The 27980-nt window shown below is 43.6% G+C and overlaps 1 protein-coding gene across 8 annotated transcripts in view; it reads left to right on the top strand.

Annotated features, from left to right (window-relative positions):
• PAK3 (p21 (RAC1) activated kinase 3) overlaps positions 1–27980 on the top strand; it is a 231987-nt gene that overhangs the window by 149286 nt on the left and 54721 nt on the right. For all 8 annotated transcript variants that reach the window (XM_030209913.1, XM_030209916.1, XM_030209918.1 and 5 more), the window contains 4 exons: positions 4613–4713; positions 12923–13076; positions 17851–17888; positions 27201–27332. In XM_030209913.1, the coding sequence (XP_030065773.1) occupies positions 4613–4713; positions 12923–13076; positions 17851–17888; positions 27201–27332 (425 nt within the window). The remainder of the gene's footprint in view (positions 1–4612; positions 4714–12922; positions 13077–17850; positions 17889–27200; positions 27333–27980) is intronic.

Raw genomic sequence — 27980 nt, 5'->3', positions numbered from 1 at the left:
TATAATGTGTACATGTTGCTATAACATTTTGTAAGCCACATTGAGCCTGCAAATAGGTGGGAAAATGTGGGATACAAGTGCAGCAAATAAAAAAACAACTTGTTTATATATATATATATATATATAACCCACCATTACATTTACCCAAGGCTCAATCTCTGTCAACCTTCAGAGAGATGCACATCAAATACAAGAGTAAAATAGGTTGCTTTCAGCAACTGCTTAAATCGTTTCAATGATTTTTTTTTCATACAGACCATCAAAGGGAGCACCATTCCACAAGAATGGCGCTAAATAAAAATAAATACTCTTCCTAGTGGCCGCAAGGCGAGTACAGGTCACCAGAGGGATCGTCAACAACAGATCCTTAGAACGCAATGCCCTAGTTGGATTATATGGGTGTGTTACACCAGCAAGTGTCTGGGGAACTTTTCCCATAATATGATCTACGGGCATCATCAATTTAAATAAGATTCTGTAGTGTGCTGGTGGCATCGGTACTGAATACATGATCTCATTTTTAAGGCCTTCCTAATAATTCTGCAAAGCCTGTAACATTCGCAAATTTGACACAGTAAATCCCCATGTGTAGATGGGCAGTTTCTGGCTATGTGCTATTTTGCAAGTATGTACCTACATGTGATGTCACCGGCTTTGCTGGTGGGCGTTGACATGGGCGGAGTTTGGGTGAAGCATAGGCGGGACACATACGTATATAGATTGCAAATCAGCACAGGTAGGCTTAAAGATTTTGTAACCTAGGTGCAAGCATTTACACCAGCATGGTTGCTTCCAGCAATTGTATCATAGTTGCCGTTATACGTGGAGGTGCTGAAAATGAGCACGTCCGTTGCATAATGGCTGGCATCTCTATGTGGAAGATGCCAAATGATTCCACTGTTTTTATGCATGCCTAGGTTTGTGAAATCATTGCTCTCACTGTACAATCTGGACAATGTATTTATTTACTGCTTTCCTTATTTTACAAAAGATTCAGCGTTCAGATGAGCCTTTTGTGAAATAACGAGGGAATTGTGAATGTACTGACTTTGACGTTCCTATTCGTACCTTGATGTGCTATGCAAAGAGGGACTTACATTACATAGAGCAGAGAGAGAGTTTCTTAGTCTACCCTAGAATGGCAGAAAGAGAATGTAGGTTTGAGAATCTCAGCCTTTGTACTGATAAAACCAGCATTCACTGCACGTTATAATATGTGGGGTAAGCGTAAGTTATTACATCATATTAAGTACAAAAAACAAAATGCATAACCAATCCAAATAAAGGAGAATTGAGGAACGGACATGAAATTTCAAAGATGGGTTGGAAGGTAAAAGTTTAATTGACGATGGCTATAATGTAGCATAATTAGGTAAAGTTGTGAGATTCAAATTCTTACTCGACACAGTATCTTCTGCATAAGAAAACCAGGAAATGGATAGTGAGGGAGGTCTGGCAGCCAGAGCAACTGACTCCTAGCCTCGGAAGGCATATATATTTGTTACATTTATACCCTGCTCTTTCCCGCTCGATAGCAGGTTCAGTGCGGCTTACATAGTATGGGTTACAAAGTATCACAAAAAGAACATAGCTGTAGCAATAGTAGAGGTATGATGTGGTTGTTAAGAATAGGTTGAGATAGGTGAAATGGGCAAGGCAGGTAGAGGTAGGAGTGGTGTAGAGTGGGTTCATAGGTTAAGTCGGGTCATTTGGTTAGGCTTGCTTGAAGAGGTACGTTTTTAGCAACTTCCGGCAGGGTAGATGGTCGCTAACTGTTCAAATGGGTCTTGGTAAGGCATTCCAGAGTTGGCTGCCTATAACGGAGAAGTTGGATGCGTAGTAGGTTTTGTACTTGAGACCTTTGCAGTTGGGAAGGTGTAGATTGAGGTATGTTCGAGAAGATTTAGATCCGTTTCTAATTGGTACGACCAGATTCTATATATGGTGCCGTAAAAATCAGAACTGATTTTAAAAAAATGTATTCTATAGACTATGCCTAAAGTTAGGCAGGGTTTATAAAATACACCTAGTGCCCGTCCACATGACTAAATTTAGTCGCAGGTATTTACAGGTGTAAATGCCGGTGACTAAGTTAGGCACAGGGCAGGTTTATTCTATATCTGTGCACATAGATTTTTAGAAAGGCCCATGACCCACCCGTGGCCACACCCCGTTTCAGTTCTGCGTCTTAGAATTTACATGCAGACCTTTACAGAATACGCTTAGCAAGTTCTGTACGTAAATTCTAATTAATGCCAGTTAGTGTCAATAATTGCCTGAAGTGGCAATTATCAGCACTGATTGTCACAAAATCATCTACGGAGAAGCCCCGAGTTACATGACAGACTTGATAGACTTACCAATTAGAAATACATCTGAATCAACATGATCTTATCTAAATCTGCACTACCCAAGCTGCAAAGGACTTAACTACAAAACAACTTACGCATCTAGTTTTTCCTACATAAGAACACAACTGTGAAACACATTACCAAAAGCCTTGGAAACAATGTACGACCACCTAAACATCCGGAAATCACTAAAAACCAACCTGTTTAAAAAGGCATACCCTACCGATCCAACTTAAGTGCCTAATCTCTGCAACACAACCAAACTAAAGCACGTAATGGACATAACACAACTCTTCCGTTGTACGATTCCCTAGTGTGGCTGTGCCACATGAACTTGATCTTACCACAACATCACCTTTTATTTGTTCACACCGGAGCCTGCAAAGGCCTCTCCGGTACTATGTAAGCCACATTGAGCCTACAAATAGGTGGGAAAATGTGTGATATAAATGTAACAATAAAAATAAAATTAAAAAATTAAGTTGCGTGCGCAAATCAGAATATGACTTGATTTGCAATTCCTGTTGCACTATATAAAATCAATGTTGAACTCACAAGAAATACAAATCAAAGTAGGGTATACACAAAAAGTAGCAAATATGAGTTATCTGGTTGGGCAGACTGGATGGACCATGCAGGTCTTTTTCTGCCGTCATCTACTATATGTTTATTTATTTATTTATTTATTTATTTATTGCATTTGTACCCCGCATTTTCCCACCTATTTGCAGGCTCAATGTGGCTTACAGAGTGTTATTATGACATATTCATGAGAGGATCTTAGATATATTCGGTGGTAGGACAAAGATATTTGATGAAGAGAAGGGGGTGATGTGGGAGGTGTAATTAGCTGTTTGGGTAGGTTGTGTGGTGATTTGTCTTTAAGGGGTCTTTAAGGGGTCTTTTTGTAGGCTCTATTGAAGAGATGTGTCTTCAAAGATTTGTGAAAGTTGCTTAGATTTTCCATAGTTTTTAGGGCTGGGGGTAACGCATTCCATAGCTGTGTACTTCTGTAAGAGAAGGTAGTGGCGTATGCCTGCTTATATTTAAGTCCTTTACTACTGGGGAAGTTCAGATTGAGGCATTTGCGGGCTGATCTCTCGGCGTTTCTGGGCGGTAGGTCCACTAGGTTAAACATGTAAAGTGGGGCATCTGCGTGAATGATCTTGTGTACGATCGTGCAGATCTTGAATTCGATGCGTTCCTTGAGTGGTAGCCAGTGAAGTTTCTCTCTTAAGGGTTTCGCACTTTTGTATTTGGGTTTTCCAAATATGAGTCTGGCTGCGGTATTTTGGGCGGTTTGGAGTTTCTTAATAGTCTGTTCTTTGCAGCCAGCGTACAGAGCATTACAGTAGTCCAGGTGACTTATTACCATAGACTGTACCAGGGTACGGAAAATGACCACCTTGCCCTTTTTTTTTTTTTTCAGAAAATGTAAACATTTTGAGCAGCTTCTAATGAGAAATTGTAGTAAAAATACTTTCCTTAACTTTGGACCTGCAAGGAATTTGCCAGGGTGCTGGGAACCTTCAGCAGAGAAAAATTCAGGTCTTGTGCATATCTAAAGGCCCAGCAGTCAGTTGATCATATTAGACTAGTAAGAAAGGCCCATTTGAGGCCAATGAAACGGGCGCTAGCAAGGCGCTTTCGTTACCATTCCCCTCCCCTTGTTGCTGGACTTACCCTCCGTGCTTGAGGGTGGTCGTGGGCGCCTCGCCCCGCGACGTAGAGAGTGGCTGGCTGGCTCCCTCGCTGCGTGTGACCTACAGCCTGCCTGCCTCACACTCCCTCCGTTCGTCCTGACGTAGTAGATCGATGTATGCCCCGCCCTCGCGTCAAACGTGATGACGTCGAGGGCGCAGCAGTGCGATTGGTGAAGTGTCATTGCTCCGCCCTCGATGTCATCACATTTGACGCGAGGGCGGGGCAAACAGTAATGGGGATAAATTCCGATCTCTGACGCCTCACAAACCGGAAGTTGCAGCTTCATTAGAACGCTGAGCTAGGGAATTATGTGCGGAAGGGGCGTGGCTGCGGGGGCGGGTCTATCAGTGACAGTGAGTAGTGAGTGGTGACAGCCTAAGTGCAGAGCTCCAGTGTTTCCCTGCCACAGAGTGAGCTTCAGAATGTTTGAGGTGAGAATTATTTATACAGATGTGTGGTAGAGCTGAAAATGTTGCAATAAATATGAAAGCGTTTGAGCAGAAGTTGCATGTAGCTGACAAAACCGCAGAAATAAGCGTGCAATCTTTTGCCTTTAGCCAATAAGAAGAAGGAGAAAGAGCGCCCAGAGATCTCGCTTCCCTCAGACTTTGAGCATACAATTCACGTGGGGTTTGATGCTATCACTGGTGAATTCACGGTAAGGATGCTCTTTCCTCTTATACCTCCATTGTCTCTCTTCAGATAATGTGCTTTGTTTGATGCATAGGTGGTTTGTGTGCTGTACCTATTGAACCCTGCCCCCAGCCTCACACAGGTGGATGTATCAAGAGATTTCAGAGCTTTACGAAACAATGTTCCTCCAGGCTAACACATTTTGTGCTGATTTTTAAGCTGGTTCTAGAAGGATGTGATGCAAACCTACTGTTAACGTCTGAAAACATGGGAATTCACATAAAATAAAAAAATATCCTATGGTGAAGATTTATAAATACGAAAATGCCTCCCTTTCCCTTACCCCTTGATTCCGCCCTGGGGTGGGAGGGCTGGCTAACTAGTTAACACTTAATCACTTTCAATTGTTTTTCTGAAACATTAAATGCGGATCAAGATAAGAATAAGGCCCAGTTATGAAAAGTAACCCCCCCCCCGATATTCAACTCATGGTGGATAGAGGTTTTAAAGCCGCTGATACCTGCGTGCTGAGTCTAACCTGGATTGTCAGTGATGTGACTAAGTCCAGGGGCACCAGCACTGAGTATCAGGCTAAGCCACAGACATGGGTGCCAGCCTTTTATGCGATCCTATATGCCCACATAGCTAATTGGACCGGCACTGAATATGGCTCCTCCCTGACTCCGCCCCTGGCATTAACCGGACAGTCTGTGGCAATCAGAGGGGGGGACATTCAGCAGGATTGCCTGGTTAAGTGCCATTGAATATTGGCAGGCGGCTTGCTCAACGTGGTTTAAGTGGACAGGAGTGGACAGAATGTCAACCCCTAAATTTCTAATACCATGTAAGCTTTGTACATGATTTCCTGAGCCCTGTATCAAATGATAAAGTATTCTTCCTTTTCCTTTTGTGTTTCCAGTTGAGGTAGAACCAGGGCACGGATCTGGTATCACGAGTTTTCGTTTGTAGGGAATTTTCATCCATTTTACATCCCCTCCCAACTCACTGAGCTCAGTCATCACACTAAACGTCTGTACGCCAGGAGTTAGAATGCCATACACCAGAGGCAGGCTAGATGTCGCTATTGAAGAATGGCTGCAGCTCCCCGGGGTTGTGAATGTTGCTTCCGCAGCTCCTCCAACTTAGGGTTACCATTTTTTGTCCTCATAAAAAGAGGACACTTGCCCCCGCCCCTGACGCATATACCCCTCCCCCGGTCACCCCCTCCTCTCCCCATCACCTCCCCTCCCCTTACTCTACTATCCCTCGTGGTCTAGAGTACCTCTTCGGGGCAGGAAAGAGCCCCCTCTTTCCTGCCCGGAGCTCCTGCCAGCTGCCCCGCATCCTGTGAGTCTGGCTCTCGGCGTTTCAAAATGGCCGCCGAGAGTTGAAGTCTCGCGAGGCTGATTCAACTCTCGGTGGCCATTTTGAAACGCCGAGAGCTGGACTCACAGTAAGCAGGGCAGCTAGCAGCAGTGCTCTGGGCGGGCAGGAAAGAGGGGGCTCTTTCCTGTCCCGAAGACGAAGAGGTACCTCTAGACCACCAGGGATAGTAGAGTAGGGGAGAGGAGTCCCGCCCCCGCCAGCCAGCCCGTTTGTCCAGAAATCCGGACAAACGGGCAGGCTGGCCAAATCCGTCCGGACGCCCGGACATGTCTTCAAAAAGAGGACATGTCTGGGTAAATCCGGACGTAGGGTAACCCTACTCCAGCTCTATCTGACCTGCAGAGTAGAAAGGAATCAAATCCTACTGCCACTGGACCAGCCTTGGATCCTTAAACTTAGAGAAAAATGGTTGACTCTGTTTGTAGGTTATTTTGTTTGAGGCATCTGTGTAAACAAGCTCCTTTATCCTTCTGTCATTAACATATGTATGAGACCAGCAGCTACAGGGCTAATTCATCTTTCACTTTGATAGCTTTATGTGCACCACTGCTTCAGTTGGGCCTTTGGGTAATGTGTATCTAGGACAGGTTTTCAGAATTCAAAGCCCATCTTTGCAGTAGCCCTGGGGAAACATAAATATGCAGATCCTGCCTGGAGGGCGTGTACCATGTACATCTGTAGATGAGGTATAACCACCAGAAGGTGGAGGGGCCCTCAAAACCTACGTGGAATTAGTACAGCAAAAAAAAGGAGTAGGATTGTCTGGCTCTTTCGATAACACAGGTAGACGTATGTAGATACAAAGTCTTTATTAATGATAATCAAATGACTCGACACAGCAGCCGTGTTTCGGTGCTTGCGCGCCTGCTTCAGGAGTCTTGTGATGTTCCAAAAGATTTGAGAGAGAACAACAAATTCTCTTTGTATGATAAAGTAATAAGATTTCAACAATCCTAAGCAGTCGGAAAAAGAACTTCCAAATTCTGCAGCAGCAAAGTCAGCATCGAGTGACCCACTTAAGGGTCTCCCAGAATGGGGTCTACTTGTTCGCAGATTACAAGAGTGCCATGAAGGTTCCAGAGGCCTAGAATATTCCTGCCTCTTGCGAGACAGGAGTGTAATGGAATATAAATTCAGTTTCCCACAAGAAAGGAGAGAAACATTTTACTGAGGGACAATCTTATAAATTAATCAAGTGGAATAGTCCTCGGGTATATCAAAAGAATGTACACCTCAATAATGCAATTCTAATAAGGCAAAAAAAAATCAAAACTAACTTTTTTTTTTTTTTTTTGTCTAACTAGAATTGCATTATTGATTGTATCTTGTATACCCGAGGATGCTCACATTTTATTTTAAATTTTCTTTGCCATCAAGTTGTTTTATTATTTTGGGTGCACTGCTTACCTGCACAGGACCTGTTTGGTCTGTATGGGCCCAATAATCAACAAAAGCTGAGCTCCTGTTAGCTCCTGAGTTTGGGCCCTAGGGCAGGGGAGGCTCCAACCCCGGTTAAACCGTGCTGAATGGGTGGCTGCTGATACTCTGTGGCGCTTCGCCAGGCAGTGCAGCTCCCCTGGCTCTTCGGCTGGAAACCTCCCTGCCTACTTTTAAAACCCAACTTAAGGCTTATTTGCCGCAGCATTTGGCTCTACCCGTACTTGGCTGACTGCTGATGCCATTGACCCCGGCCTTCTACACAACCCGTGGTGGTCTTTACTTTCTTCTTCCTGTTTTGTATTCATCTGTTTCCTATTTATGGAGTTTTTCTATTCTTATTGCTTACTATAGACTTTGATATAAACCTGCTCTGATGGTTTATATCAAGATGCTTAATAAACTTGAATGTTGACTCAAGCCAGTCGTCAAAACCCAGGGCAAAGTCGGGGACGAGCCAAGAATTATAGTGTCCTAACTTTGGTCACTTAACTGTGCGAGTACCAGTTCTGAATATTGACTGGCACCCACATAACTTCTAGGGGGAGTCAAGAGGGAGATCAGAATGGGGGGGGGGGGGGGGGGGGAATGGACAAATACCTTTTTATGTAGATGCTCGCCAATATTCTGCCAGGACCTGCAAAGGTGTCTTTGACTGGTCCTGACTGAATATTGGCCAAAACCCGCATAAGTGCTAGCAGCCAGCACATGTGTTCAGTGTTGTGCCTGGACATGATCTGTCATTCAATATCAGGGTCTAATTTAGCTGGCAATGGTCAGTGCTTTAAAAAAAAAAAAGTCTGCTACCCAGCTAAGGAACTGCATAAAGTTAGGGTGTCTTATATGCAGAGTTAACCAAACACTGATCTGAAAATTGGCTGGTGCCCAATTTACTTCTGAGTTCTAGCCTTAAGTGTTGCCAACCCCTCCCTCCTACTCCCAGAACCACATAGCCCCCTTTCTAATGTCCCCTCCCTCTCACCCACCTCATTCACAATAGGCTCCCTCCCACCCCGGACCTACCTAAAGTCCCTGGTGGTCTAGTGGGGACGATGGGGGCAGGAGTGAACCCTATTCACCTCTGCCTCCACTTCTTCAACTGGACCACCAGGGATTTTAAGTAGGCCTGGGGGGAGCTATCATGTGTGAGGGGGGGGTGTTTGGAACGGGTTTCGATATGGGGGGAGCTAGGAGAGGGAGCATCTTGCCTTGTAGTGGGATGGGAAGGAGATCAGAATGGGAGTTGTATGCCTCCAGGGGTATCGGGGGGGGGGGGGGGGTGTCGATCTGGGTGGATTGGAATCATGGGAGGGGAGTATGATGTCCTTCTGGGGAAGGGGAAGGAGGGAGGGAGTGAGTACAGGAGGGAGGGAACAGGTTCAGCAGAGCAGAGGGCACCTGCATCCCTTATGCAGGTCCCAGCTGATATCCGGTGCATAAGGGTCTTATGTGGGTCCCATGGCCAGGACCTGTATAAGCTCCAGTGGGCCAGCACAACTGCAGTTAGCTCTGCATATTCAGTGCCGGAGCCCAGACATACCTCGGGGCTAATTCTGACTGCTGCGAACTGAATATTGACCAGTCAGTGAAAAGTTGACTAAAATATGTACTTGGCCCTAGTAAATTTCCAGTGAGGCCAATTTAGGAGCATAACTCTGATAGTTAGGAGCGTAAATTCTTTGAATTTTGGGCCCTTTGTTTCTGTAGACTAATATGGTAATAAAGAACACTATGAGAGGCATTTCATATCCTGAATTGCTGAAGTGTGCAGGATGGGTTGACAGGAAGAGAAAGAGGAAGCTGGGAAGGAAGTGGTGTGCAAGGCTAAATTACAAGTCTTAGATGAACCTTTGGCATTGCAGCCCCTCCGTCCCCCTGAGGTTTTGGTACTTAAACTCAACAATCGTAAAATCATAATCATCCTACCTCCACCCCTCCTAGCAAAGGCAGGTTTAAATATTAAACATGAGTTTCCTATAGACATTTGCATATAATGAAGGCAAGTTCCAAAACCCATTTAACCCTGATAAGTGGATTATTTGAAAATTGCCCCACACTGCCCACTGGTAAAGGCGGGCACTGATGGTTCTTTGAGTTTGTGTGGTTGTTTTGCTATGGCTGTAGCTGCACTCTGCTGTTCCCCAGTACCTGCCAATCTAGGCAGGGGAGTATTCTGCCTAATAGTTAAGCTGGCTCTGGTGGTGTGATACCAACTCCATTTGCAGCTGTCAGTTTCACTTTTCATAGCAGATGATGACAAAACAATTGATTGGCTCTCCCATTTTAAGTACACTGGGAGCAACCAGGAAGTCCAGAGTTCAAATCCCACTCTTCCCACTGACTAGTGTTTGTGATCTTGGGTAAGTCATTTAGACTGTGAGTCCTCTAGGGCAGGGAAATAACTTTGTTTACCTGATTATAACTCACCTTGAGCTAGAGTTTGGACAAGCTAAATCATAAATCTAAAACATCCAGCTGTATCGTAACTGCTAGCCATGGAAGATTGATTACTTATTTTATTTATTTATTTTTTTTTTATTTTTGTTACATTTGTACCCCGCGCTTTCCCACTCATGGCAGGCTCAATGCGGCGGGCAATGGAGGGTTAAGTGACTTGCCCAGAGTCACAAGGAGCTGCCTGTGCCAGGAATCAAACTCAGTTCCTCAGGACCAAAGTCCACCACCCTAACCACTAGGCCACTCCTCCACTTATCCAAGTCAGGCTGTGTTTTCATCATTGCTTCTGTACCATCCTGGGTTGTCAAGGATTAAGATCCCCATATTTAACCCTGCATTGGTTTCTTCCCCGCCCCCGGTATCTTACCACTAAGCTCTGTTTAATCCAGACAGCTGCAAATCTTGCAATGCTGTTGGCTGAACATCTAGTGTCCTAGGTCCCTGCTGGACAGATCCAAAGATGCCAAGGGTGGACCGTCCTAGAGTGTGGGATATTTTCAGGCCCTGTGTATAGGGTAGAAAAATGTAATTATAACCTTATATTTACTTTTCTGTTATGCTTCTATAACAGGGGTTCTCAGCCCAGTCCTTGGGTCACCCCTAACCAGTCAGGTTTTCAGGATACCCACAATGAATTTGCATGAGAGAGATTGAAATTACCAATGAATTGTAATATATATATATTTTCTAAACTTTGCATTCTTCCCTTATATTGACAGCAAACGTCTGTAAGAAACCTTACTTTGTGTTTTTGGGCCACATAAAGGTGCAAATCATCCTCTAGATGAGAGCCTATAACCGATAAGTAGGGTTATTATTGGACCCAATGCACCTACAGGTTGGATGGCTGAAGACAATTTAGTACTCTGTTCTCGTCACAGTATAGTCTACTCTCCTGCTATTCACTATTTACTACACTAGTAGCAAGTGTTTCATCCCATCTTCAAGGATTTCTTTTTATGGTTAAATGAAGGTTATTTAAGCAGCTTGATATTTGTAGGTGCTTTCATGCATTAATAAACATTGAGTAATGAATGTGTTTTATTGGAGATATAGGGTAGAAATCCAAACTTGAGGTCGCCCTAACAGTCTGATTTCAAGATATTCACAGTGACTATGCATGAGACATTTGCAAACACTACAAACCTAATGGATGTAAATTGATCTTGTGCATAGTCATTTCGGCTACCTTGATTGGCGGTGGGGCCTCTAGGATGGGTTTGAGAAGACCTACATGAGGGCCGGTTGATGTTCTAGCTTCCTTTTGAGGTTCAGTTGCCCAAACAGCTCTAGCTGATCTCTTTTATATAATAGGAGACTTCCCTCCTGCCATCTGTGAACTCGTGAGATACTTCCAGACTTGGGGATCAGTGGTGGTGTCTGTTTTCTAAATTCTGTTCCTCCGTTACCTGCTCCTTTGGTAATTCCTAACTGTCCCATTTTACTGTGGGAGATTTTTCCCAGATTTTGGCCCCTTCTCTCCACTTCCTTGCCTCCGCTTAAGTTGTCCCACTCCCTGTTCTAACTTTGTTTTCCGTTATTAACATTGATTGGAGCGCCGAGTGGAGGAGTAGCTTAGTGGTTAGTGCAGTGGACTCTGGGCAAGTCCCTTAACCCTCCACTGCCCCAGGTACAAATAAGTAAACTGCTTTGAATGTAGTTGCAAAAAAACACAAAGGCTGAATATCAAGTCCCATTTCCCTTTATTAACATTGGTTGGAGCCAGATCTCTGTGGTTCACAGATGGGCACGGAGAAGCTTCTAGAGATGCCTCACAGGCCCAAAAGAAATTTGCAGCAACTTAATTTGTCTGCCACAGACTTGTTGCTTGGCTTATCCCATTTTTTTTATCGTTCAGTCACAAACCCTAGTGTCTACGTCAGACGTTGTTTTGCAAAGCATCCCTTAGGAAGACACCATGAAGAGATGTATCTAGATTGAGGTGGTAGTAAGGGCACTTGGAGATACACTTTAAGCACAGAAATATGCCTTCAATCTTTATTTGGCTATCACTCTGTAAGTCAGCAGTGGAGTTCCAAAGAAATCGCCCTAGGACGCCAGAACACAAGTAGAATAAAGAGTATTCCTGAACAGGGTTGGCAGCTTATAGTGATTGGATACGCCATCCTCAGCCATTAGATAATGGACTACTTATTTGGCACTTTGGTCCTTGGAGCCTGTTTTCACTGTCCCTTCTTTGTATAACAGCTTGCGCTATGGGGAGAGAGCTCTTGAGGCTCAAGAAACAGGCTTCCTTGGTAGCAGTGTTACAACTCAGTGTTATAAACAACTTGTTTCCCAAAACAGAAATCTCTCAATGGCAAAAACCAAAACTTGTAACCTTTGTTTCATTTGCTAAATGTATGCTTCTCAGCTACATTTACTGGGTTTTTTTTTTTCCATTTTTCAACTTGACGTACTTGGAGGAGGTCCTTTTTCTGTCACCAGAATTTTGATTTGAATACTCTGGTTCTCCTTTTATTTAGCAGTAAAAGCCCGGTTTAAGACAAATAAAATATACTGTGTTGGCCACCAAAATGGAATAGTCTTGTTATATCTGTACTGAATCTCAGGGAGAGAGAACCTAAGCTTGGACACCATCGTTCCATGGAAGAGCAGAGTTGATTTTCAAGACATCATATACTCTTTCTTCTATCTATCTATCTATCTATCTATCTATCTATCTATCTATCTATCTATCTATCTATCTATCTATCTATCTATCTATCTATCTATCTATCTTCATATGTTTCAAAGTTGCATCCTGAGGTTCAGCTGTACAGTGTGTTTCAGTTGAGAATCATTTACTTCTGTAGGTGTCTAATGTAATATCCATCTGATGCCTGACCAAGCTTTGAAAACTAATAGCTTGGTAAGGAACAGTAGTGGTGGGAGCTGGGTGGTTGATGCTGGGCTTCACTTAATGAGTATCCTTTACCTTTGGACATTTGTAGGGAATTCCAGAGCAGTGGGCGAGGCTATTGCAGACCTCCAACATCACCAAACTAGAGCAGAAGAAAAACCCTCAGGCTGTTCTTGATGTCCTCAAATTCTATGATTCCAAAGAGACTGTAAACAACCAGAAGTATATGAGCTTTACATCTGGAGGTAAGTGGAAGACTGGTCTGGCCAGCAGTGCTACAAAACCACAGTTTATTTATTTATTACATTTATAGCCCACATTTTCCCACCTATTTGTAGGCTCAATGTGGCTTACATAGTACCGGAGAGGTGTTACAGACTCCGGTGTAAACAAACACGGAGTGATGTTGTGGTAAGATAAAATTCATGTGGCACAGCTACACTAAGGAATCGTACAGCGGAAGAGTTGTGTCCATTACGTTCTTTAGTTTTGTTGTGTTGCAGAGATCAGGCATTTATGTTGGATCGGTAGGGTATGCCTTTTTAAACAGGTTAGTTTTTAGTGTTTTCTGGAAGTTTAGGTGGTCGTTCGTAGTTTACAAGGCTTTTGGTAATGCGTTCCACAGTTGTGTGCTTATGTAAGAAAAACTGGACACGTAAGTTGATTTGTATTTGAGTCCTTTGCAGCTTGGGTAGTGCAGATTTAGGTACGTTCGTGTTGATTCAGATGTGTTTCTAGTTGGTAGGTCGATCAAGTCTGTCATGTATCCCGGAGCTTCACCGTAGATAATTTTGTAAACCAGAGTGCAGATTTTGAAAGCAATGCGTTCTTTGATTGGGAGCCAGTGTAGTTTTTCGCGAAGGGGTTTTGCACTTTCAAATGGCGTTTTTTCCGAAGATAAGCCTAGCTGCTGTGTTTTGAGCAGTCTGAAGTTTCTTTAAGGTTTGTTCTTTGCATCCCACATAAATTCCATTGCAGTAGTCTACATGGCTTAGTACCATTGGCGAAATGTTCCCCTCGGGAAGAATTGTTTCACGCGTTTGAGTTTCCACATTGAGTGGAACATTTTCTTTGTTGTGGATGTCACTTGGCTCTCTAGTGTTAAGTTGCGGTCCATTGTAACGCCGAGGATTTTCAAGCTGCCTGAGATAGGGAGGGTGTAATCTGGGGTGTTGATAATAGTGGGGTTGCCCGTGGTGTGTAGGGATCTCTAGTTTTGTATCTGTAGTTTTGCATAGGGGTATGCACAGGCAAAAAAAAAATTGATTCGATTTTGTATTTTTTCTTAATTTTCCCAATTTGTAGGTGGTGGTTGGTTTGTTTCACACATTTTAACAGAAGAATTTTAATACCCCTATAGCCTTTCAGCATGCACTGTTCAACTTAACATGGATTAATTCATAGGTTAGCACATGTCAAATCAATTTAGAGGGGAAGTTATCAATGTTTTGTTTCGTTTAAGATATGTACCTTTATCTTTCAAATAATATACAGACTAGCTCCAGATTATATGCACCATCTAATTGAACTACCTTCACGTAATGCCTTCCTTGGAGCAAAAGATTTCCTCAGACTCCACCCACCAAATTTTTTAAATGTCTGCTACAAATCAGTACTTTCCTCAGATTTCTCCTACATCGGAACTAAATGTTAGAACACTCTCCCTAAATCTGTTAGATTCTGTTCTAATTTATCAATTTCGAAAAGTTAAACTCATCTTTTTACTTATTCATTTCAAATTTCTTCAACATCAGTTTGTTTTTCTTTCCTTTTTTTTTTAAATCTATTTAACTGGTTGACAACCTTATCTTCTGCTTGTATTATGTCTTTATCAAATTGTACATTGTTATATACCTTCTAGTAATTTGTTATCCCTTGTTACTCAATCCAACGGTTTAGGACCAATGTAATTTTTCATTCTATATTTATTCAATCTATATTGTAAGCCACATTGAACTCAAGACTTTTTGGAATAATGTGGGATATAAATGTGGGTTACTGTTAAGACATGTTGTACTAGCTCCCCTGTTTACTAAGCCATGGGGTAATGCTGACCCATTCAGAGTGAATAGGCTGAGTCGGCATTAGCGCACATCAGCTGCTAGCATGACTTAGTAAACGGGGGTGGGTAGGTCTCATTGCACATGTTAGTGGTAAAATAATGTGTCTTAACAGTAGCCCACATTGATAACTTCCACTATAATTGGGAAGGGTTTCAGTCTTTTGTAACCAGAGCTGATATTGTGATGTCATAATGCCTCATTCCACCAATGCCTAAGAGCCAACCTCAGCAGTGATGTCACAATGGCTTGATTGTCCTATACTTGACTCACTTTTATTACGTATAGCAGTAGTTTCAATTTCTAGAGACATTTCTTTTTTTATTTAATTACTAGTAAAACAGGCTCGTTTCTGACACAAATGAAACGGGCGCTAGCAAGGTTTTCCTCGGAGTGTATGTTTGAGAGAGAGAGAGAGAGTGTGTGTGTGTGTGACAGAGTGTGTGTGTGTTTGTGTCAGAGAGAGAGATAGTGTATGTGAGAGAGAGAGTGTGTGTGTGTGTGAGAGAGAAAGTGAAGCCTTCAAGCCTTGAAGCATTCGTGCGCTCTCTAAGGCTCCATCTCCTCAATTGATGACACGTAGTTCCGGAACGTTGCAGGAATGCTTCAAGGCTTGAAGGCTTCACTTTCTCGTTTTCAGAACGTTGGAGGTGCATTTTATTATATAGGATGGGGGAAGTTATCAATGTGAGCTACTGTTGAGACTTTGTTTGTTTGTCTGTGCCAGAGCTGGGGTTGGGAGGCAGGACAGACTTGTACGGTCTGTGCCAGAGCCAGGGTTGGGAGGCAGGGCTGGGGAGGTGAGGATAGTGCTGGGCAGACTTATACGGTCTGTGCCTGTGCCAGAGCCGGTGGGTGGGAGGTGGGGCTGGTGGTTGGGAGGCGGGGATAGTGCGGGGCAGACTTATACGGTCTGTGCCCTGAAGAGCATAGGTACAAATCAAAGTAGGGTATACACAAAAAGCAGCAAATATGAGTTATCTTGTTGGGCAGACTGGATGGACCGTGCAGGTCTTTTTCTGCCGTCATCTACTATGTATGTATGTTGAGACTTTGTTAATAATAACTAGGACTCGTTGTATAAAGTTAGCATGAGTTGGTGGCAAAATAACACTTCTTAATAGCCCACATTGATATCTATGCCCCTTAAACACACTAAACTTTTTAAGGTGCTTTAATGAGCCAAATTTGCACTAATGAATGCAAATCCCTAAATTTAAAAATGCCAAGAAGCTCTAATTATCAGGACCAGCTGCCATTTTAGCCTTCCTGAATTGTTTGGCTTATGGAACTTGCTACAGAGTGGGCCAGTGGTGGCTTAACAGTAGCCCATGTTGATAACTCTCCCCATAAATTGATTTGACATGCGCTAACCAATGAATTAATGCATGTTTAAGTTGAATAGTATATATAGACCTGAGTGTATATAATATGTACACCACTTTGGTTGTACCACAGAAAGGCAGTATATTAAGGCTTGACTCTACCCTCACCCTTAATTGTTGTATTCAGCTTATCTGCAGTATTTACATTTTTTTAAGAAGAAAAAAGTCTGTCTGGAAAATGTTTTTTGTTGTATTGTCAATATTCAGTTGGTGGCAGTTGGCGGTTTCTTTAAATTCAGACGGCCATGGGCAGAATTAAGCCCTAATATTCGGTGCTGGGCCATCTCTAGGTACCAGCATTGAATATCGGCAGCTGACCAAAGTATGTCAAGTTGCTGGATCTCATGTGGGTCCTGGCTGATATTTAGGTGGGGCCCACATAAGTTTTGTGTCCATGTCCCCACCCCCTCCAATCAGAATAAAACCTCCTCAGTCCTACCTAAACTCCCTGCAGCTCCATGTTAAAAATGGCTGCCTCGACCTCTTGTGAGTAGGCTTCATTCCTTCCCCTATTGCTCTGCTTGGATCAGTAGGGAGTTGAGGTGGACTGGGGGAGGGGAGGGAGGAGGGCCTATTCTGAATTGTCAAGGGGCTGGGAGGAGAGAGGTCTTGTCTGAGGGAGAAAGGGGTGTTTACTTGGAAGGGGTGAGGGGGGCAATCGGACCTTTCTGGGGGTGTGGACGGGGGTGTACGAGGGAAGGAAGGACATTGGAAACTTGTGTTTGCCAGTAGCAGAAGTTATATGGGTATTGACTGATATTCAGTGCCACCTAGCTAACAAGGCCAAGATAACATTGCTTTTTATATGGTCCTACATGCCTGATTAGCTATGTGGATGCCAGGTTTGAATAATGCCAGTATCTGCGTACGCCGGCTCTGCCTCCTGTAACACCTCTGAATATTGGTGGCTGGGTGGGCACAAGTGGTTTAAACAGGTAGGAAGTTCTCCTGTCTGTTTAAATTGCTTTGAATATCGACCGGTTTATTTTTAATGCAAAATCATTGCCAGGTTGCATTTACAGAATGGTTGATGCCCCTTTATCTGCCTTCAATCTTTTGATCACCTTCTGTTGTCATGTTTGGAGCACAGATTGAAGCACCATTGTCCCAGTCTTGTGAACTTATTCCTGCCGAGCTGCAACTGAGCCTCTGTTGCTTAATTTTGCAGAACTTTCATATTTTGCCATCTGCAGCAAGCCAAGCGTTTCACACTCCAGTCCGTCATTTGAAAGTAGTTTTCTTCAAAAGAATACTTTTAAACCCACAGATAATTTATAGGCTGGAAATATTTGATCCGAAAATTGCCTGCTTTTGCTTATTGTCACTTTGTCTAACAAAAACGTGCAAATATTTTCTGAATCTGGGCATACTGAAATTGTTTTTTTTTGGGGGGGGGGGGGGAGGGGAGACCATTGAAACACAACATTTAACTAAAGCTGTTTCAAGGGACTGTGGTGGTGGTGGTAGGGTATGTGTCTTGGCAGACACATCGTTCAGGTTTCAGGATTTGTTGATCCAGGTTCTCTTGATGCACTCACTAGCCATCCTGACTAATTTCATCTCTCACCTTTCAGATAAAAGCACACATGGATATGTAGCAGCCCATCCGCTGGTGAGTATTCTCGTAACATGTGGGGTCATGGTGGCCCAACGGTATCCATGCTGGTTAGACTTTATTCAACTTTAATACATACAAGTTGTCATAAAACAAAGAAATATGACACCATTAAATGTCATTTTAAAAACCCTTCAAAAAGGTTTGATAAAGATATGACAATATAATGCCCATTATAAGGGAGAAGGGGTGTGCAAGCACCAAATGGGGAGCAAAATTGAACTATTTTGAATTCTTAGCAGCAACCCCTCCCCAAATAGCACACAGCCAGATGAGAAACACCAACTGCGGGTAAATTTTATCCTCCATACATAACACCTGAATCTCTCGGCTAAGCTCCTGAGGATCCGTTCAGAAGGAATGGATCATCAGGAGCTTAGCCGAGATTGGGTGGCAGAGCCTGTGGTGGGAGGCGGGGCTGGTAGTTGGGAGGCGGGGATAGTGCTGGGCAGACTTATATGGTCTGTGGGAGGCGGGGCTGGTGGTTGGGAGGCGGGGATAGTGCTGGGCAGACTTATACAGTCTGTACCAGAGCCGGTGGTGGGAGGCGGGGATAGTGCTGGGCAGACTTATATGGTCTGTGGGAGGCGGGGCTGGTGGTTGGGAGGCAGGGATAGTGCTGGGCAGACTTATACGGTCTGTACCAGAGCCGGTGGTGGGAGGCGGGGATAGTGCTGGGCAGACTTATACGGTCTGTGCCAGAGCCGGTGGTGGGAGGCGGGGCTGGTGATTGGGAGGCGGGGATAGTGCTGGGCAGACTTATACAGTCTGTGCCAGAGCCGGTGGTGGGAGGCGGGGATAGTGCTGGGCAGACTTATACACCAACTGCGGGTAAATTTTATCCTCCATGCATAACACCTGAATCTCTTGGCTAAGCTCCTGAGGATCCGTTCAGAAGGAATGGATCTTCAGGAGCTTAGCCAAGATTGGGTGGCAGAGCCAGTGGTGGGAGGCGGGGCTGGTGGTTGGGAGGCGGGGATAGTGATGGGCAGACTTATACGGTCTGTGGGAGGTGGGGCTGGTGGTTGGGAGGCGGGGATAGTGCTGGGCAGAATTATACGGTCTGTGCCAGAGCCGGTGGTGGGAGGCGGGACTGGTGGTTGGGAGGCGGGGATAGTGCTGGGCAGACTTCTATGGTCTGTGCCCTGAAAAGGACAGGTACAAATCAAGGTAAGATATACACAAAAAGTAGCACATATGAGTTTATCTTGTTGGGCAGACTGGATGGACTGTGCAGGTCTTTTTCTGCCGTCATCTACTATGTTACTATGTATGTTTTTTCTTTGAATTTTCTCTTGCCTCCAAACACCTATGTCTGTGGGGTTACTGGGAGCCCCATTTATCAAGCTGACATCACCAGACATCAGCCTCCTTTCTCTCCATGGTGCTTTGGTATTCTCCTAGCACCGATGGATTCATGGGAGGAATCACAAACTTGGATCTGCTGCTTGGCAGCATTTTCTTCAGATTTGATTTTTACGGCTCACTCTTAACCTTTTGTAAGCTTACTGTAGAGTACAAGGTGTCTTTGAAGCCTAATACCACACGTTGGTATCTGAAACTGCTGTGAAAAAAAAAAACAAGCTTCCTTGCAGCCTAGGATAATGTTGTGAAGAACCACCTTTTCTTTGTCATGTGACGAGACATCAAGAAATGATGGAAAAAATTAACAATCAAATATCTTCAAGGCTCGAGAATAAAACTCATCTGACTTCATTTTTAGAATGCGTATTGAAGTAGGTTTTACACTCCAGTATAAAACTTCCAGCTCATCTTTGTCTGTACCCAGACTTTAACACTTGGGTTTTACCCAATTAAAAATAATTTAAACCCTTTGGGTGCATCTAAATCTGCTACTTAGGAATAATAATAAATATTGTCATATGTGCATTATTTATCACTACATGTGACCCTAGTGTAACATTTGCAACGTGATCATCTTGATTTTTGTTAATAATTACAGGCAATTGCAAATATTAAATACATACTAGAGAACAGATTTTCCAGGCCTGCTGGCAGTAAGAATGTTTTGACGTAGAAAGAGAAAAGACCCTCTGTTTTTGCAGCTTGGACTCGCATACAGTAATTGCTGTCATGGCTGTCAAGCTTCTTACAGCTTTTGGCAAAGGAAGATTCTAGTTATTTAGGTCAGGTTTTCTGCTTCCCCTCAAACTATTCCAAAATTATCTCCCTAATGCTCTTCGATTGAATTTCCTTTTCTGCTGCACCACCCCCTCTTTCAATATCATTGTATAACAAGCGGGAAGAGCATGGGGAGCGTGACTCGTGGAATTCTTTCCTACCCTTTTGCACATGCATGTGTGTCTCTCGGACCTGAAAGGAAGAGGGATAAGGTGGTTTAAATGGAGCAGTACCCAAACATTCAGTTTGGCTTGGAAAGAATAATAAATTCAAGTGTGATAGGTTAGGAAACCATGAAATGCAATTGTCAATAATTTCAAAGGATGCCCTTTTCCAATTTAACCTCAAGGTGTCGCTGTCCCATGGCAACAGGTGATAAGGTGCTTCACTTAAACCAGTTGGTAGTGCAGGATTCAACCACTAGCATACTACGGGGTTCAGTCACTAGATATCACCATACATAGCAACCATTAAGAAAGCTATACAGTTCAGTCACTAGGTTTCACTATAGAACTTATAACACAGAAAATGAAATACCCGTCTGAATCATTAAGAGGCGGTCCAGCAGGGATAGGGGAAGCTGCAGTAGGGAATGTATGTAGGGCAGGTCTCATTGGATTATTTCTAATCCTTGTATGAGTGTATGTTTGCTTTTGGTTGGTGTATGGATGTGTTGGCTCTGTGAGGGTAGTTGTATATATAAGCACTAACAGTTATGCGCGTAATTGTTTTCAGAATATTAGTATATGTCAGCACATAGTACGTCCGTGCCATATATATGCCTAAGCGCTATTCTATAAATGCACATGTGTCTTAAATAGAATTTTATAGGTAGGGGCAGGCTATGGGTGAAGCGTGGGTGAGGGCGTATATTTACAGTATGCATCTAACTTACAGAATACTATAAGTTGCAGGTGTATCACTGGTGCTTAGGTGCACACATAGTGTAAGTACCTGCAGCTACACTAGTATTCTGTAAATGAAATTAGGTAGCTACTTTTCTTTATAGAATATGCATGTATCAGGGCACCCTTGTGTGTGCTGGTGACCAGGAGCCCAGAGAGAGGGGAGAGGCAGTTAGAAAGGAACAATTTCCTAACTGCTGTGTTTCAGTGTATCAAAAGTTTCTATGCTGTAGAATCTGGTACGGCTTTTCCCATAGAAATGAATTGGGGGGGGGGGGGGGGGGGACTTTATTTCTCTGGAACTCCCGGTCTGATCTGCCCCGTTTTCGAACTTGATATGTTCCCTTAAATATTTGGAGAGTTAGTTTGCCCTCAGAAAGACAGAAGTTCTTGAGCCCTTATGTATAATTGCTTTCCAACATCTGTCGGGTTGGAAAGAATAAAAATTGCTCTTTGAAGTAACTTTGAGGTCTCTGTGGCCTATCATCCTAAAATCCTGTCATCTGAAGGGCTTTTGCCATGTTGGTTTGTTTTACTAGTATATGTTGGGTGTGTGTTTATAGCAAGGTTGTAGCTTGAGCTGTTCAAATTTTGGTAAAACCTGAACCTGTGGGAAACTTGCTCTCCCCCTCTTCATCTGCAACAAAATAGCAAAGTTCCTTTCCAAACTTCCCACCGCTTTGAAGGTACTCCGAATAGTTTGTGCATTTATTGTCCTAAGACTACATTGTCCACCTACATTGGGTTTAACAGAAAATAAGAGCCCCAAATTGGCCCTTTTATAAGGCTGCATGTTTGCAGTGCATCGAGACTTGATTAACCAGCGTTTCAAGCTTTTCCAGGCAGTAAAACCTTGGCATGTGTCAGTAGGAAAAGAAAGAGGACTTTAGCCCTTGAGTAGGGACCGCAATTATGTAGGAGTTCTGATTGTTAGGGCATTTATTAACAGTTGATGCCTTGTCTGCAGGAGATGGACGGCCCATGGTGAAATGGGGCCTAGAACCCAGACAGGACTCGAAGGTAGCCTACAAATTATACATTTAAAATGTTTCTTCAATATTTATGTATATATTTTTAAAATAAATCCTAGCACTTAAGTGCTATGAGCAGTTTGGTTGGTGAAAAAGTATTCCGAGAGGATTAAACTATTTTCCAGCCTGTCAACATGATGTGACTCCAGAAGAGAGCATCGGGGTTAACAGTTTAAAAGGTCTTACGATGTCAGGCTCGGGGAGCTAATTGCATAAGTCCTGTTGCCTCAAAAACCTTTAGTGGCCAACTCAATGTCTGACTTAAAGCTGTGTATTTAGGAGGAAGTGGGATTGTATACTTGCTATGGGGAGAGGAAAAAGCTTATTTGGATAACATTTTAGCCATCTAGTAGAACATCACAACTAGCAATCCTAATTTAAATAGATAATTTATCCATTTTAGGTTTTTTGTGGTCCTGGTAAAATAGCATCAAAATTAGTGGATAAGTCATCTGCTTATCTTTATATGGTGGAAGGCCCACTAAATATTGCCTCATTGAGCATAACTTGAGTCCTACCAGCAGGTTGTTGGTATAATGCTGTGCTGATACAGTGGAGTGCTAACATTAAAACATTTTCCAGGAGCAGGATGGAAACTAACATTATTATTACAATGTGCAACGTGATTCCGAGTCTCCCGGCTGGCAGATAAGCTTCAAGGGACTGTTGCCCTTGACAAGACTGGAAGCCAACATTCTGAGGAAGAAATATCCTCACCAGTGCTGTTTTTGGAGTGCTTTGCACTTTTTAGCATCGTGGCTTTTTAAAATTATTTTAAAATAAAATAATAAGAGTCTTAGGATTAGGCTTATCTAGAATTCCATCAGCAAGTAGACCCGGTCTGTGGCTTCATTTTTCATTACTTCGCTGCTGTACCACAGTGAGAAAAATTGACTTGGTGATTTTTCTGTTCCAGGGCTGGTTGTGGAACCAGCTTCCTGGCCATTTAAGACTGTGGGATCCCTCTTACTAAAGGGAAATGGGACTTGATATACTGCCTTTCTGAGGTTTTTGCAACTACTTTCAAAGCGGTTTACCTATATTCAGGTACTTATTTTGTACCAGGGGCAATGGAGGGTTAAGTGACTTGCCCAGAGTCACAAGGAGCTGCAGTGGGAATCAAACCCAGTTCCCCAGAATCAGAGTCTACTGCACTACGAGAATGGTATGGGATTTGCGTTCCAAGACGTATGACCAAAGACTTGCTGACCTGAACATGTACACCCTGGAGGAAAGGAGGAACAGGGGTGATATGATACAGACGTTCAAATACTTGAAAGGTATTAATCCGCAAAAAAATCTTTTCCGGAGATGGGAAGGCGGTAGAACGAGAGGACATGAAATGAGATTGAAGGGGGGCAGACTCAAAAAAGATGTCAGGAAGTACTTTTTCCACGGAGAGGGTGGTGGATGCTTGGAATGCCCTCCCGCGGGAGGTGGTGGAGATGAAAACGGTAACGGAATTCAAACATGAGTGGGATGTGCATAAAGGAATCCTGTGCAGCAGGAATGGATCCTCAGAAGCTTAGCCGAAATTGGGTGGCGGAGCAGGTGGGGGAAGAGAGGTTGGTGGTTGGGAGGCGAGGATAGTGGAGGGCAGACTTATACGGTCCGTGCCAGAGCCGGTGATGGGAGGCGCGACTGGTGGTTGGGAGGCAGGAAATACTGCTGGGCAGACTTATACGTTCTGTGCCCTGAAAAAGACAGGTACAAATTCAAGATATGAGTTTATCTTGGGCAGACTAGATGGACCATGCAGGTCTTTTTCTGCCGTCATCTACTATGTTACTAACCACTAGGCTACTCCTCCACTAGCAGCATTCCATGTAGAACCTCAAATAGTAGCAACATTCCATGTAGAATCTCAAATAGGCTGGGATTCTGGAATCTTGGGGGTTCTACATGGAATGTTGCTACTTTTTTAAGATTCTGCATGGAATCTTGTCAATGGGACTTGATATACCACCATTCTATGGTTTTTGCAACTACATTCAAAGCAGTTTACAGAGTATATATACAGGTACTTATTTTGTACCAGGGGCAATGGAGGGTTAAGTGACTTGCCCAGAGTCACAAGGAGCTGCAGTGGGAATCGAACTCAGTTCCCCAGGATCAAAGTCCACTGCACTAACCACTAGGCTACACTCCACTTAGCTGAGTGCACGCTAAGAAGTCCATTTTATACCTATGAGTTTCTTAACATTTAGTGCATGCTAATTCTGTCGGCTCACACTAAACTTTAGTTAAAGGACCCCTGTTGCAAGTTTTTTTTCTGTATAAAGCCTGGAATACAAGGTTTTTACTCTCAATTGGGTATAAATTGTTCGTTTGTTTTACAATTATTTGTTTTTATTTTAATCCGCTTCGGTTTAAGTGGAATATAAATGACCAAAAATGAAGAAAGAAATGGAATAAATTACCGATCTGGACTGGGTCCGGTTGAACGGGAACTCTGAACAAACGTTGAGTTGGCTAGTAGGTAATATGGATAGACCCGTTGGCTTGCTTAATCCTTGTGTTTACGACACGGTAATGATCGTTGAAGTACTTCAGGCTCCTGTTTCCTTTTTTGCAATAAGGCAGATATTGCTGTAGAATGAGTGATAGAATATTATGTAGCCGTGTATGAATAAAAGAAATTGGGTCTTGCCGAAGACCCGGTCTATTAAGGCACATGAGGGAACGAAATCTTTTATGATCAGGTCCTGTTAGTTCTGTGGAATAGATAGGTCACTTTTTTGGTGAAATCTTAATAAAATAAATGCAAGAGTTTAAAAAAAAAAAAAAAAGAAGACTTTGTGTTTTATACTGCATCAGAATTATTTATACCTCAGTAAACTAATAAGTGTCAGTCCCTACCTACCATGATAGCTACTCATCCTAAATGTACAGTCTGGACTAATCTTGCCCTCCCCCCTTCTCTCCCCTTTCATTTATTTATTTTATTTATTTACATTTGTACCCCACGCTTTCCCACTCATGGCAGGCTCAATGCGGCTTGCATATTATATACAGGTACTTATTTGTACCTGGGGCAATAGAGGGTTAAGTGACTTGCCCAGAGTCACAAGGAGCTGCCTGTGCCAGAAGTGGGAATCGAACTCAGTTCCTCAATTCCCAGGACCAAAGTCCACCACCCTAACCACTGGGCCACTCCTCCACTGTTGCCACTATTTGAGATTCCACTAGCAACATTCCATGTAGAAGTCGGCCCTTGCAGATCACCAATGTGGCCGCGCAGGCTTCTGCTTCTGTGAGTCTGACGTCCTGCACGTACGTGCAGGACGTCAGACTCACAGAAGCCTGCACAGCCTTCTACATGGAATGTTGCTAGTGGAATAGCAACATTCCATGTAGAATCTCCAACAGTAGCAACATTCCATGTAGAATCTCCAATAGTAGCAACATTCCATGTAGAATCTCCAATAGTATCTATTTTATTTTTGTTACATTTGTACCCTGCGCTTTCCCACTCATGGTAGGCTTAATGCGGCTTACATGGGGCAATGGAGGGTTAAGTGACTTGCCCAGAGTCACAAGGAGCTGCCTGTGCCTGCAGTGGGAATCGAACCCAGTTCCCCAGGACCAAAATCCACCACTCTAACCACAAATATGTCTACCTTTCCTGATCTGTAAATCTCATCCATCTCTGTGGTACTATGACTGTTCCCCCCGGAGCCTTCTGGTTATTTAGCGGCATTCCCTCCCCCACACCCACTTGGCCCATTTCTCACATTCAAGGAGGAGGAATTTTTTTTTTCTTTTTCCCAAGGTCCAAATGTGCTCGCTCTAACCACTTTCCAGTTAAAATGGCAGTAAATCAAGCTGTGCGAAGAGCTTTACAAAGATAAATAATAAGTTTGTATGAAACTGTGAAGACAGATGTGATTGGAATGATAGAGTGCGTTCCTTGGGATTCTAGCTGGCAGTGTAAAGTTGTGGAGGTCTCATTTTTTATCCATTTATTTGGAACTTAAGTTCAGATTGTAAAGATGGGAGTAATGGAAATAAAAGTATTGCATGTTTGAATGCATTCCAGACTGGGAGCGCTGTGCTCTCAAAACTCCCTTCACTATAGGCACTTTCTAGTCAGTCTGATAAGAGATATCCTATATAATAACACCCACCTCCAACATTCTGAAGCTGACTGCATGGCTGAGGCATTCCTGCTCTCTGTATCCATCTCCTGAATTGACATCACTTACTTCTGGGTTCGTCACAAGCAGAAGTGACCAACCACACGAGGTTTCTCGGCTTCAGAATGTTGGAGGTGCATTCTATTAAATAGGATTGGTCAGTTCCTTGAAGCACAGCCAGAGCTCAGCGTCCTGCACAGTAATGCTCAGACACCAGAGAGAGGGAGGGAGTGGGGGGCCTGACATCAGAGGGGGGGGGGGGGGGGAGGTATTTCTGTCACACACACTCTCTCTCACACACTCTCTCTCTCACAGTCAATATCTTTCTCTCTCTCTCTCTCACTCACTCGCACACACTCTCTCACTCTCACACTCTCTCTCACTCACACTGTATCACATTCACTCTTTGTGTCACACAGTCACACACACACTCTCTTGGTCTCATACACTCAGTCTCACAGAGAGTCTGTGTCTCACACACACGCTCTCTCTCTCTCTCGCACACACTGTATCTGTGTGAAACACACTCTCTCTCTCTCACACTGTGTCTCACATACGCACTTGCACACACTCTCATTCTCACACACACACTCTCTCACAGACACGCTTGCACCCAGACTCTCTCTCTCTCACAGACACACACACTCGCACATTCACTCTCTCTCTCACACACAGTCACTCTCACACACACTCTCTGAAACATACACACTCCAGAGAAAACCTTGCTAGCGCCCGTTTCATTTGTGTCACAAACGGGCCTTTTTTACTAGTTCCAAATAAAAGTGTGTGTTGGTTTTTATATCCTCAGCTAACAAGAACAATTTCTCACACCTCCTAGTGTAAGAAATTGTGAATTTTAATCTATTTTTTTTTTCCGTTTTCGTTGTTGAATTGATGGGTTTTTTTGTAACATTTTTTGACCTGGAAAACTTGTGAAATTTTGTATTTCTCGTCTCGCTGCTTTTTGAGGCATGTTTAATTACATCGATCAGGTTTCAGTGATTGCACTGATAATTCGAATTTCAAGTCAGTCCTCTGCTTATATCATAAAGAGAACCTTGACTAATACTTGTAATATTTTTCTCCACCCATCAGAGCACAAAGACAGCATCAGAGCCTCCGTTGGCTCCCCCAGTTTCAGAAGAAGAAGATGAGGAAGAGGAAGAAGAAGAGGATGACGGTGAGCTGCCGCCTGTTATTGCACCTCGACCTGAGCACACGAAATCAGTAAGTTGGTAGTAGCTGTTGCTGATAGTTGAGTAGAGTAAGTAAGGCCCCCTTTTACCCAGCTGCGGCAAAAGGGGGACTTGTTCTGGCATCGTCGCGTGTTTTCAACGCAACCCCGAGGCCCCCTTTTACCTCAGTGGGTAAAAGGTAGGTCTTTATTTTCTTTAGGAAATGTGACAGGCATTTCGGGAGGGGGGGGGAGCGGGCTTCTACACTAACCTGGCGGTAACTGGGCAGCGAGCGGCACTGCCCAATTACTGCTGGGTAGACACCGGATATGACGGTGCACCGGGGTTGGGACCCACCGCCGGGCTGCTGTGGTACTTCCTTTTTAGCGAGCCATAAGCCGTGTTGGGCTTTCCGCTGCTTTGTAAAAGGGGTCCTATGTGAGATATTTATTTATTTGTTACATTTGTATCCCACATTTTCCCACCTATTTGCAGGCTCATTGTGGCTTACATAGTACCTTAAAGGCGTTCGCCAATTCTGGTATGAACAAATACAGTAATGTTGTGGTAGAGTAAGGTTCGTGTGTAACAGACACATTAGGAAATCGTAGAGAGGAAGAGTTATTATATGTCCATTACGAGCTTTGGTTTCGTTGTGTTGCAGGGTACAGGCATTTAAGTTGGGTCGGTAGGGTATGCC

Source organism: Microcaecilia unicolor, chromosome 7 (genome assembly GCF_901765095.1).
Source record: "Microcaecilia unicolor chromosome 7, aMicUni1.1, whole genome shotgun sequence".
NCBI lineage: Eukaryota > Metazoa > Chordata > Amphibia > Gymnophiona > Siphonopidae > Microcaecilia > Microcaecilia unicolor.
The sequence above is the reverse complement of the archived record's forward strand: the minus strand, read 5'-3'. Positions and strand labels throughout refer to the sequence as shown.